Genomic DNA, 13,529 nt, shown 5'->3' on the forward strand with positions numbered 1-13,529 from the left:
CACTAAAATAATTAGGATGGGACTTTTTACTCTGTTAGACATTTGTGCAAAGATTAGGAAATTACACTTCATATCTGAAAGGTCAAGGTTGGACATGCACAGACCTAACCTGCAAATTAACAGGGAAAACAAGCATGAGGAGGTAACTCTAGTTTTTATTTTGAAATGGGTTGCAATGCAATGAGGGCACAAAACACTTGTACCATTACAGTCAATAATATGGTTACAAAACAAACATTTACATAATAAATTAATATATTGCAGTACCACATGAGACAGTAAACATTAAACCCCAAACTTGGGAATTATATTGCATTAAAAAAATGAGTTATTTGTTAACTGTACAAAGATTTTCAGGCATTTACAAAGGCAGCCTCTTATTTCATTGCTTGTTGTACATATATAAATATAAATCTTTCAATTGGTAGTTGAACTGATATGTCTGCTGAGCAGGCCGGATGAGAGGCTCTGGCCTGAGACGAGATCTTTCAGTGACCTCTGTGCTGACTGCCATGTCATTATAAATCAGTGTTTTATTTACACAGATGGCATTAAAAGCTAGTTTAATTCAAGCACTTTCCTAACCAGATTATGACAAATCAATAGACACCTTTCAAGATATGATTTAAGTATTTCGCTGCCTCTGATTTTAGGACTTCTGATTACTTACCACGAGTTAAAACTATAAAAAAAAAAAAACCTCTGCTTGTCCCTTTAATCTAATATCCATATGCTCCTAAACAGACAAATCATTAACCATAAGAAATGTGTTTGCAACACTAAAGTGCATGCAGCACATGCTTGGTTGCGAATGTTTTCTTAGCTGGCAAAAGTAGAAACAGGTTACATATAAATAGTCTTAACACAGCACTACAAGCTTTTGACTTCCTTTACAAAATAAATGACCCCCTATTCATTTAAGCAACCGTTTGTGCGGTCCCCGACATTCATCATCTTCATCACTCCCCTTTCCGAGAGCGAGGCGTTCGATTATTACCCAGTAAAAGACAGATGTGTTAACCACAGCTATGCTATTATAAGAAGACCCCTACAACAAGCAGATGCTACTGCAGCCTCTACAGATGTTACCTGCGCTACAGCTGCTGCTATGACTGCAGAGCGTACTACATGATTCTGAGCGGGTTCAGCCGAGTGGCTGCTATGCATGAGAACATTTCTAAGATAGAAGTGCAGCAAGCTCCGAGTCTAGCTGCTAAAAGACGACTCAGGAATGTCAGCAACTTTCTGAGGATGATTTAAACTACTAACACTGATGATCGTACCTGAGAGCTAGGCTAGACCTGATCTGACAGTGTGTGGTGCACCTGTAGCGGCTGGTGTTTCGAACGTTAGCGTGCCAACTTGCTGAAGACGCGGTTGGTTTTAGAGGGGCAACTCCTGCCAGTAAGTATTGCACTTCCAGAAAGACTTGGAAGAAAGCCCAGACTTTTAGTCCTAGTGCAGATCCTGAAGGTTTTCTCAAGCCTGGGATGAAATAACCTTGGTGACATCATGTTAAAGGTTCTCCAGAGCCGCCGAAGACATTACACAGCAGTTTTGCTTCACCACACACTAATCTACTGAGACTACGACTGAGGCTACGACAGCACACGATCAGATCACTGACGGAGTAAAGTGCTACCACTAAAATTTAACTGCTAAAGATGTAAGAGACTGGTTTAAAAATGCCACAACTAATAACAGATGCTTAACTATTTACCAAATCTGACTTCATTTGAGCTACAACACCAAGCTAACATACAATCAGACAGACTGGTTGCCACTAATGCTGAACTTTAGCACATGAGGTATCTGCAGACTCGTGAAATGACACCTCGTGGGGAAGTGATGACATTGGTGGGAATGGGGAGGTTACTACTTGAGGGCTCAGAGGTCAACAGACTAGATTTACAAAATGTTTACAAAGTCCCTTATCTCACTAAAAACATCCCCTTATCCAAAAATATGCTTTACATATTTGTTCATCCAGCTACGACTTTAAGTCTTTCCACTTTTTTTCCCTATTTAAAAAAAAAAAGTTCCCCAAACTGTGCAATTTCTTTCATCATATACAAAATATTTCATCTTAACATTCAGCTAACAGCTACTAACGAGTGCAAACCCTAAAGCAACATGCAACAACATCACTACCTACAGTTTTGCATTTTTAAATTAAAGGGTTTGTTCCTTGATCCTCACCAAGCAGTTTTCAACCTTAAGACGCTGTCATGATGTGCAACCATCAACAAATGCCATTAATGCAATGGATTCCTAACGAGGAAATAACAAAACAAGACTTCATAACACGACTTGCCCGGCACTTTGAGATTCACAGATTCTGCCCGGATTCGTTTTTCCTGTCAGGCATGAACTACACAGATGCAAATTTCACCTCACACAAGCTTGATGACGTTGCACGCAGGTTGAACTTTTGTTATTTTCCTGACTGTTCACAACTCAAAAAAAAAAAAAAAAAAAGCCCTACACAAACCAGGAAGTGAAGTGTTCAGACTAATACTGATTACTGGCATCTATAGACAAGTTATCATGCAGTCAGAACATACATAGAGATGTAGTACTCAAGCATTAAAAAGTTAAAAGTTACATTGGAATATACGAGTCAAGGAGCGTTAAAATCCTAGGATCAACAGAGTTTAAAAAAAAAAGTACCACAAGGAAAGAAAGTCTATGATGTGGAAACTGGGGGCCACTTTGTGGGTTTTTCCTGGATTACCAGAACCCTCTTCTGATGGTCCAGTGGATGGTTCTGGAAACAGAAGTGTTGCCTTTGACTTTACGTGGGACAGAGGACTGTGGAGAGAACAAGAGCAGAAATGCCCTTTACTTTATTTGCACAAAAGAGAGCTGCACATTAGGCAAAAGCAACTACAGCACGGACCCAGTGAGTGAAGAGGAAATGGTAATTACAGGTGAGAAGCACACATGAACAGGTAGGTACCACTACAAGCTCGCAGTAAAGGCAAAATATGGGTGTGCTTTTGTGTTTTAGGAGGAAGTGTAGTGCAGCAAACAAGCACCACAGTAGCGAGGAGGGAGTGAGGGGACGGCTGCTGCTTCTGGGCATAGCTAAGGTCACCAATGCGCACAGAGAGAGAATTGGATCTGTGGTCACCTCTCAAACCTCAGTTTCCACTGCTCTCATACCAGAGCTACCCCCAAAGGACAACGCGGCACAGGTGAAAGACAAAGGAAGTACAGGTCAACACTGAAGGGTGGCAAGGAAACGATTTCTCTTCTCCTTTAATTAACCTTTGTACAGTGGCCTACGTTTCTGCACTCTCAGCTTCCCTAAAAACAAAGAAGGGAACTCTGCGTTTCCCCCCTTTTCTTACAAAACAGAGTGTGGGTGTCTGAATAAAGTCACCTGATTGTGAGAGAGATATAAAATTTGGACTGTTTTTTTCTCCGTTTTAGTCAAATTATAGACTTGATATAAAGTCTTAGTGCTTACCTTTGAGAATATAGTCTGTTAGGAGGGCAGGTACCTTCTCACTGTCATCCCTCATGGCATGGAGGACTAGAATGAAGACAGCAGCTTTTTACATTTAGAAAACAACCACACAAACTGACAGGTTAGCCCCAATCAAACAGCAACACCGGGTTTGCCTGGTAACACAATATTATTTTACTGAATGTCATTTTATCTGGGTTGGTGCAGATGAAAAGAAGTTTGTCCAACTGATAAAATTCACACAGGTTTGAATTGTAATCATCGAATGTAAATTGTTGTTTACTTCATATATGAATCCAAACACCCTCCAAATGATGATGCAACACATTTGCGTTTCTCTGATAAGACTTTCGACTCACTCTTTGTGAGGATCTGGAGATCTTCTACAGACGGGGGGCCTGCTTTCTTCTCATAAGGGATCACTGTGGTCAGGTACTGCAAAGAAAGTCAATTATGTCAAATACAATGACACAGCTACAAAAAGCTACCGTCATGCTTCACGCCAAAATAAAAAAAAATAAAAATATGATATCTGTGAGCGCCATGCAGATCACATGAACATGTGGTAAATATTTGGCTGCTGGTTGCAACCTTTCAGCAGCCGCTCAGAGAAAATGTTTACTGAAGCGAGGGTAAAAAAAATAAAATAAAAATATCAGATGAATGAGACGTACATGCTGGAAAAAAGAAAAACATTTGACAAAAGGCAAAGATAAGAATGACTAAAGTGAAGGAAAAAAAGAATAATTAAAAAATAAATAAATATGAAGAAGACAGATTAAAACGATGGCAAGCATGTGTTTGCAGCTGCACAAAAGGAAGCAAATATGGCGGCAGGACAAAAAACAAACAAACAGAAGAAGCAGAGAATTTTATCTGCAGTGGAAGTGGAAAGAGGAAAGAGCAGGGGCACCTGTTTGTCCCCTCCTGTGTTGCCAAAAGTTTGACGGAGGCCATTTTGAATGATATTGGAGAGTCCCTCCACAGTGAGGAGCTACAAGAAGCGAGAGGAAGATAGAAGAAGCGAGAGATGAGAAGGATTTGGTTTCAGTGCGAAGAGAAGAAGAGCGCTTGGCAGAACCTTTGGTGCTGTGATGAAAGATTCTCACACATGCAGACCGTTTATCAGGTTATGCATCTCTCCTCATAATTTAAACACTTTCATCAAAGTCATGCATGTCTTCTTCCACAAGCGTGACCACGTGACTCACTGTGCCGGGTATGTGCGTGCTGGCCGTCCTCTGGCCGTTGGGCCCCGTCGTAGTCGTGTGCCGGATTTTCTTCTTCTTTCGCAGCAGCTCGCGGTGCTCCTTCTGTCTGTTCTGCACTTCAATGAGCAGTGAGATGAAGCTGTTCTTCACCTGGATACATGCAAAAAAACTGTTTAATTGTGACCACACTACCCTTTGCTATTCTCATTAAAATCATTATTAATATGCCAGAAATCTATTTTTGGATGCTTCAAAGAAAAAAAACAAAAAACAAACAGAACGGTGTGACAGAATCGTGACAATGACAAGTCAGGCTAAAAATAAAGCTGCCAGCGGTTCATAGGCTTGTAGAAAACTGTGAGAGCTGCTGCTATAAAACAAATAGGTTATCGATTAACTGTCCTTTCACATTAGGCTTATTTACCTCAAAGTACTACAGAGCTTTTCTGACAGGCTATTATTTTTTTTGCCGCCATTTGTCATTGTAGAGCCTGAACGTCATTGCCTTGCTGTGGATTTAAAAAAATAATTAAATAAATCAAAGTACCTCCTTTTCATAGTCCAATTCATCTCGCAGAGCCAGAGCCTGGATCAGCTCCTCACTGTAGCGACGAATGGCCGCCTCCACTTCCTCCAGAGTCTCAGTCAGCTCCGACACGGACATCTGACGCAGCCCTGAGGACCGTGTGAACATACGAGGAAGGAGGAGAGTGAAGATGGTGTACGTGGGTTGACGGGTGTTCACAATGAACAGCAGTTTACAAAATCCTTACATTGTATCAGTTACTTTAGTGCTATTACAAGATTCACATGTGTAATAACCAGGTTATAAGCATCTGCTGTACCAGTTTAAAAGGAGACAAAGAGGCATTATTCATTTAAAGGTGCATTATGCAGCAGTGTTTGAGCAAGCTAGAGCACGAATGCTGAGAGAAAGAGAGACAGCGCAGCTTTAGTGAAAACAAATGTCAATCAGAGAAGATGTTGTTATTTTTCTATTGTTTCGGTAAAGGTTAGGTTTCAACGCACAAAAAAAAAAAAAACACGGCTACGCCTCCATACAAATATGGAGGTGTGGCCTCTTTAAACAAGGTTTCTTCCTTGTTTAATGGGAGTTTTCCTTCCCACTGTTACCAATTGATTGCTGATTGTTGGAGGTCTCTCCATTATTGTGGGTTGTTAATGTTACAATTTAAAGGCACCTTGAGGCAACCATTGTTGTGATTTGGTGCTAAAACTTAACTGAATTGAATTTGAGGGTAGCGTTGCTAACTTAAGCTTCCTTGTGTCTTTTTTTCTCTCTTATGACATGGAAATGACTCCCAGTCTTTCATTGAAAAAAAATATATCTTACAACCCACTAAGATCCAGACTTAAGAAGATGAGAAGCGAGGATGCTTCTGGACGTGCCGATGGTCTGACGTACACATACAGCACTTCTAAAAGTAGCACAGAATGATGCCAGTTATCACAGATGTTGTGGAATCGATTACTTCTCATTAAGAAGCTTTGCATCCTCTGTTTTCGTGTCTCTTTCTTGAATGTCTTTCTAGGTCTCGCTGGGAAAAGTTGAAATCCAAGAAGGAGATCCAATATGGGGGAAGTCAGCACAAATGAAAGCACCGATAGAGGTGCTTTCATTTCCACGACACAGACAGCAGAGGATGAGACAGTGATGTAACCTTGTTGGCACCTTTTTTTTTTTAATAGACTCCTGCCTACGCAGCCCTCATGCTGATACTGGCTGGGGGCTACACGCCCACTGCCCGAAGGTTTCAGCAAAAAAGATCTGAAGGCCATGAAATAATACACCTCCATATAGTTCCAGAGGGTCACAATTAATTATAGATTATGGATTGCCATGTTTTAAGTCTATACAGTGTTTGTTGGGGAAAAAAAACACATAATTTACACTTGAATGTTTTTAAGTCAGACAAATATACAACCTACACGAAACCTTTTACATCTTAAACAAATTTAATGCGAGAAATGAAGAAAGAAAAGAAGGTATTTTGGCAACATGTTGTGTAGCTTTACTTATTTTTATTCCTTCAAATAAGAGTAAATGTTTAAATACTGCAGACAAACATTGTGACAATCACAGTCCTTGTTTCCAGTGTTTGAAAAAACCCAAACCCACTAGAATCTGCAGTTAACAGATGCAAATACCTGAAACAAAATGGCCTTAAGGCTTTCTGTGTACAAATGCATATTCCACCCCAGTCGAGCATTAGGCAGATATACGCTTGTAATTATATAACATTTTGGGGCAACACACTTGCTGTTTGTCCGCATTTGTTACGCGTTATGTAAGAATGTTATCAGACGAGTGCATGTGCCTGACCATTTCTTCACGCACTGGACAGCGCAGACATGAGGAACGAGCACGCCACCATCAAAGCGTTTTGCCTTTAAAGCTTTATGTTGCTGCAATTTAGTGGTACACGGTGATACTCACGGTCCTCGTAGCTGGTGTTGGACCCGGAGCGTTTTAGAGCATTGAGGTCTTGAGAGAGCATGGACAAGTCGGACTGTGAAGGACTCTCATCGTCCTCTGGGTCTGGAGACTCCTGCATCATCTCCTCTATCTCCTCAATCACCTGTACAAAAAACAACAGAGGTGGGCGGATCAATCCAAATATCAATAGTATTGATACCAACGCTGGTATTGGTATGGGGGTAGAAACAAAATGTCTAAATTAAGCATGTAGTCCACTAAATTGTGTTAAAAAATAATTCATTTTGAAAATGAAAAAACGTTTATCCTCACCTCCCATTACAACTAGCACCATGCTAAAGGCTTCATACATTCCCTCACAGAAAACATTATTGCTAGTTCACGTAAACATAGGCTGAAATCAGAGTCCTACGGTCCCCAATCATGGGGATAAGGTGAGCGATTTCAAGAAAAAGCAGCAGAACCCAGTGTGTGTTTACATGACCAAAACGATTGGAACAACTGTTCTGATCTATATTGACATGATGATTTTTTATTCTAGTGACGAAAACGTTTTCCCTACTCTGTCACGTAAAAATAACGCTGCTTTGACATCCATGTTATGGTGCCAATATCCAAATCTCTGCAGCGAAATAAAAGTGCTCCTCCTTATTCATATGAATTTGGTGCATCTCTAAGAAAAACAAACAAAATCAAAATCATAGGGCAATGCTTTCACTTTGAAATGGTGTTACATTTCTGTGAGTTAAGACATCTTAATACACAAATAAGCTGTTTATTCACCTTTTTGAGAGCAAAATATAAAGTCTATCACTCCATTGTACCTGCATGATGGATGCGAAAAAAACCCTGAGCTACAGGATAGCATGTCTTTTGAACATTATTGTCCCAAAGCCATGATTGCTAAGTGAATCTATTGGAAACACATCTTTAGCCAAATGTGACTGCGTTGAGGATTTCAGTGCATCTTTGTAAGTTGGATAGATAGACTGTGTTTTCTGCTCTTCATAAGATGCTAAATATGTCAATTCTACTGAGGCACAATTATCCACATCAAAGTTTCTTTAACATCTGCCAAAAGCACAACACTGCTGTGCTCAGGTGTGAATGTTTTACCTGCTCGGCTGTGAAAAGCGGCTCGTCGTTGATGCACGAGACGATGATTGAGTGCATGTCCATCTGCTCCCTCAGCTCCTCATCGTCAGACAGATCTAAAGATTGGTTATCCAACTTCTGTCCCAGGGGAAAGAAGCGAGGGCAGAGATTGAGAGACAGATAGGAAACTTGGATGAGACAACAAACAGGTGGTTAAGTAGATTGAAGGCAGAGGGTTCAAACTGATTACCGATCTGTGCACTTCACTTTTAGAAATGTATATCTACTGTGTTATAAACATCGGACATGACATTGGACCGTGTTTGCCTCTGCGGTACCTCGTGTTCGGTGAGGTTGAGGGAAGGCAGGTGTAAGGAGCGAGTGTGCGATGTCTTCCAGTCCACCGGCATCACATTGCCGTAGTTATCCGTCAGTGCGTTCCACACCCTGGAGCAAAGACAAGCATCCGTGACGCAGTTAGGATTGGGTATTATGAGAAATAAAGAGAAGTAGTGAGCAAAACAGAGAAGGACGGGTGAAAAGTAGTTTTATCTGTACACAGGACAGATAGCGTCCTTCTCTTTTTAGTATGACACATGATTACTTGGCACTTTTTGTGTCCTGTTCTCTGACCACCCCCTCACCACTTCAACATGTTCTTGCTGCTGAATCACACCGAAGCCGCTGATAAATGCGACAGCTCTAACAAACACGTCATTTGCCCAGGGTCTGCTGAAATGTGACGAACCATTGGTTAAACTGTTGGTTCTCCAAATATTTTCAGAATTTTTACTATTAGAGCTCTTTCTGAGTGTGTGACTAACACTGGGTGATTTGGGGGGGGGGGGGGGTTTACAGTGACACCAACAGTCTGTTGAATGTTTACAATACTGTGCAGCATTCGAGTTTGGCAGACAACTTAGCAGAGACGAACAGATGGTGGCACGGAGTCTGTTCAACACAACAAGTTACTGTTAAACACAAATCCAGCATCATGCGTAAAAACATATTTGTTAACAGACTGTCAGCAGGCTCGGAGGATTCTTGTGAAATGGATAAAGGTTAGGTTCAATTATATAATTACTGCGGGAAACTACTTTCATCTAGTCCCCCATGGGGTACTTTTGCGTGTTTTTTTTTTAAACTCTAGGACAGAAAATCAAATCAGTTCAGGGTTTAAACTCAAGTGTGCATGCATGAGGTTCATTTTTTCCCCTCCTCTTTTGGCTCTGCATGTGCGAGCACAAAGAGGATGGATGCTGTGAACCCATGTGTCACAATGGCTCTGCATTGTCATAGCCTCTTGCTCATCCTCGGAAACACAAACACACAGACACACACAGGCAAATGTTTATATAACATGCACATTTCTCCCTGAAGTGCTCATGCACAGCTTGGGAAGCGTGGGGCTGTTGGGTCGTTCTAAATAGGGCAAAGGCTGGCAAGGAACTATTTTTTGTGCCTTGAGCACTGACGCCGTCTCTGCCACGTGAGCGTGTGCCAAAACGCACCATTAGCTTCAGTTTCACCGAGTGCATTTGCATTTTAAAAACAAGCCTGGTTGTTATTTCAATGGAAATTTTCGATCGGTTTGTTTTTACCTCAGTGCTGAGGAAATTTGCCCGGATTACTTTAAGAATACGTATATGCTTGCAGGGGTACAAATATATATAATTTTTTTACCCACTTTGTTTCAAGCACACACACATTTGTCATCCCACAGTTCGTCTCAGGCATGGTTTTGCCAGAGAACTCGTTAAGCGTCTAGGCACGTCCCGCAAAAGTGCAGTCATCCAGAAAAGACTCTCACCGAGTCTGGCACTGCTCTTTAGGCTTGACTAGGCTGCTGTCCAATTATTACGTTCCCCGCTTCCTGTTTCTTTACCTACAACAACCATAAATGTTTTCTTTCCGCTGTCATGCCAGCTTCCCCACAGGATTCCACTGATCATTAAGTGAGACAGACTGCTACTTCTTTTTGCTGTGACAAGCTCTCTGATGTGCATAACTGTCTGTGTGTTGCACTGAAGTGGAAAAAAAGAAAGAAAAGGATAAAAATCAAAACTGGGTGCTCAAGCAGAGTTTTGTATAAGTCTACGCACAATCCTCTGGACCCTCTGTCTGTGTCAAAAACTGTTAGAAAAGGTTTATGGAGGCTTTTGAATCTTAGGAAAGTTGTTCTGAATGGGTCACACATCCACCACTGTTTCCTGAGAAAAAGCAAACTCTGATGCCTCTAATTATAAGGAGGGGGACCTGTACAACCTGCAAATCCAATTTTAAAACTTCTTAGTGGGTACGTCTCACTCCAAGTAACTTTTGGACAAGTTGATCACAAGGGTACGGCAACCTTTACAGCCTTAACTGTGTGCTACTATTTTGTGTGTCTAAAAAAAGACATGATAAGTACACTTATGTTTGTGTGTTATCAATTTATCCTGTGTTCCGCTATAATTCCTCTATAAAAGCAGAAATCCATGGCTAACCTCTGTTCTGTTCATGTCAGCAGTAGGAAAGCTTCCCCGCATCGTGTGCTTGCATCTTACAGTGCCACAGTGTTGAAATATTAGTTACAAAAGGGAGGAGGAGAGTGACTCATGCAGTCAAGACAGCTTAGTAGTTAAAGTGACAACTACACTGGCTGCAGGGCTGATGTGACTTGCCGCTTTGAATTAATAGAAGGTTTTCATGTAAATGTGTGTGTGTCTGTGAGATACAACATAAACTAAGTACCTCCATGTGGAATTTATAATAAATAAATAAATAGAAAACATTTTAGTGATAAAAACCACTGAGTGACCTTGACATCACCCACTTGGGTTCCTGGACACCCATTTTGAATCCTCCTTTAAAGTTTAGAATTTTGGAACCATCAGTGACAATCTAGGGATATTAAGCACACCCAAACAACAATCGTCAAACACAAGACAGATGCTCCAGAATCATGTGGCTTATGCATAAGCTATTTCAGCCTAAACAGAACCATAACTTATAAAAAAAATGACCACTATACAAGACAATATAAGAAGGTATCTATCCAGCAAATGAGGGAAATATTTACTCAGGTACAAAAAGTACTGCAGTTAGAAGTGGGATGGTTTTTCCTGTCTTTCTGTCTGCTCCCATTAGAAAGAATGCAGGCTTAAGGCAATTTCACACCTGGCTATGTAGAGTCCACGGTGAGACCAGATGTTGAAGTCAATAGAAGGTTTTGATCAATTTTTATTTCATACCCAGTTATTTCATTTACCATGACATTTTGTGGATTTTCTTCTTTTTGTTACCCATCCCACTGTTTTTAAACATTAATCTAGTGCAAGGTGCATGTGGCACAGCAGATAATATATAATAAATAAATACTGATAAGCCACCATAAGTGAAGGAGGCTGACATCAGGGTAGCAATAAAATCTATGAATGCTTGTCTCTGTATCCAGAAAGAGGAAACATCATGAAAGCCAAAAGCAGAAACTCTTTTGTGTCGTGTGAGAAAGGCAATTTGAAAACAGGAGGAGACAGAGTATTTGCACAGGGGTCAACAACTATTCAGTTATTCCCAAATGTACAATTTAAGGATCACTAGTTTTATGGCCAACATCAAGCAGTCCAGCATGAAAACCAGCACTGTTAACGTGGCACGTTAACACGTCCTCCACGCATAAATAGCTCTTGATTCCTTCTTTAGATAGCAAAATTTTTTTGTATTTGTTGCTTGTAAAATGCTATTCCTTCTTAAAGACCAACTTAACGAGTCAAGCTGTGACAGATAATGGGTTTAACACGTTCAGTTATGTGTTATCGTAAGTGTATTCTGGCTAAATATTGCATAGCACTGATTGAAGCTAGCTAAGATTCCCATAGTGCCAATGTAAGGTTAGCCTGGAGAGGCTAAAGTGGTTAGCTAGCCGGGAGATTAAAAGTTAGCGTTAAGAAAACTGGCAATAAAAAAAAAAAAATCACACTCACTCGTCGTCTTTCAAGTAATTATCCTCGGTGATAGGTTTAATGGGAGCTATGTTTTCCGTCGTAGTGTTGTAGTTTCGGAAACACACTGTGAGCTTCTCGTCGAAGTCGTGGACAAGGTCCTCCATCGACTTGAAGCTGCAGATCTCCCCAGAGAAACTGTTGTCCAGATCCGAGAAATCGTCTAGGCCCGACGAATCGCCCACGTTTGAGTTCAGCTTGTCTAGTGGGTCGACCACGTCCGAGGACGGCTTGAATTCGTTAAAGTCCTGCCAGTCCTCATCAAAGTGGGCTAACGGCGCCGCCATGACTGCCGTGGATTCTCGGTTCAGTTAGAACCGTCGATGTTCTCTCTGCTTTCGGCTTTGACTCTCGACCAGACTGCGAGAAGGAGACACAGAGGAGAAGCGGGGTGGGCGGACCGAGCCGCGTGACGTCGCGGCGACGTCCCTCCCCTTTTCCATGGAGCAAAACAAACACGGCAGGTGTCGTGCCAAAAAGTGATCCATGTGTCGAAAAATTAGGTTTCCGGTGTTTCTATGTTGTTTTCTTGAGTTATATCTTGTTTGTATGTACTGTTACCCTGTTGTTTTAAATACCGTCTGCTTTTAGGCTGAGAACTACCACATGAGTTCGTTCTGTGACTGCATGGCAATAAAGAATCTTTGTATCTACAAAAACTAATTGCAGCTTTTACCTTGTGACAGGAATGATCTCATGAGAATATGTTTGACAGATTACTGGACAAGAAGTCATTTATAACAGATCACTTTTTGGCATGTGATCATTGGAGTCTTTACTATGGCCAGTACTCCGACGACATAATCATCAAATCATTTTAGCAACCCCGATAATCTTTCATCCATCTGCACAAAACATATCATATATATCATAATATATATATATATATCTTGTTAAAACCCAATGTATTTTTTAAAATCTGAGTAAATGACATGTAAACAAGTAAATGTCATGTCAATGACTACTTTCTCGCCTGTTATTGTGGGACAAATGCCATTTGTAGTTCGAAATTAACCAGCAGGGGGCGAAAGGGGCCAAAGGATCCAGTTTTTTTAAGCTCCTAACTGTAAATATTCAGGTATTATATATGGAAGCCTTTTTCCGCCTCTGAAAAAAGGAAAAGAATAAAACAAATGCAGTTTGAAAGTCAATATTTTGGGTTTGCGTTTGTATCTCGAAATTTGGACATTCTGACATAGGTAACTCAAAATTGAGAGACAATAATGTGGCATTTCAACTTAGCTCTGGATGGCAATTGTATTTATGTATCTATTTTTATTTTTATTTTTATTTTTTTTACTTTTTGCTAA

The 13,529-nt window shown here is 40.8% G+C and overlaps 1 protein-coding gene across 2 annotated transcripts; it reads right to left on the minus strand.

Annotated features, from left to right (window-relative positions):
* Positions 1-135: 135 nt before the first annotated feature.
* fez2b (fasciculation and elongation protein zeta 2b) lies at positions 136-12,622 on the minus strand. Of its 2 annotated transcripts, XM_005914292.3 has the most exons (10): positions 12,202-12,622; positions 8,575-8,683; positions 8,258-8,374; positions 7,142-7,283; positions 5,231-5,358; positions 4,684-4,833; positions 4,386-4,466; positions 3,832-3,907; positions 3,473-3,538; positions 136-2,811 (listed from the first exon to the last, which is right to left on the minus strand). In XM_005914292.3, exons 1-10 carry the CDS (start codon positions 12,504-12,506, stop codon positions 2,795-2,797), a joined length of 1,191 nt encoding a protein of 396 aa, XP_005914354.1. In that variant the 5' UTR covers positions 12,507-12,622; the 3' UTR covers positions 136-2,794. The 2 variants fall into 2 exon arrangements, with proteins under 2 accessions (XP_005914354.1, XP_005914355.1); XM_005914293.3 differs by lacking the exon at positions 4,386-4,466 and having other exon boundaries at positions 12,202-12,621.
* Positions 12,623-13,529: the final 907 nt, after the last annotated feature.

This window comes from Haplochromis burtoni, unplaced genomic scaffold, assembly GCF_018398535.1.
Source record: "Haplochromis burtoni strain Fernald_Lab_line unplaced genomic scaffold, NCSU_Asbu1 Contig_8, whole genome shotgun sequence".
In the NCBI taxonomy this organism is placed as follows: Eukaryota; Metazoa; Chordata; class Actinopteri; order Cichliformes; family Cichlidae; genus Haplochromis; species Haplochromis burtoni.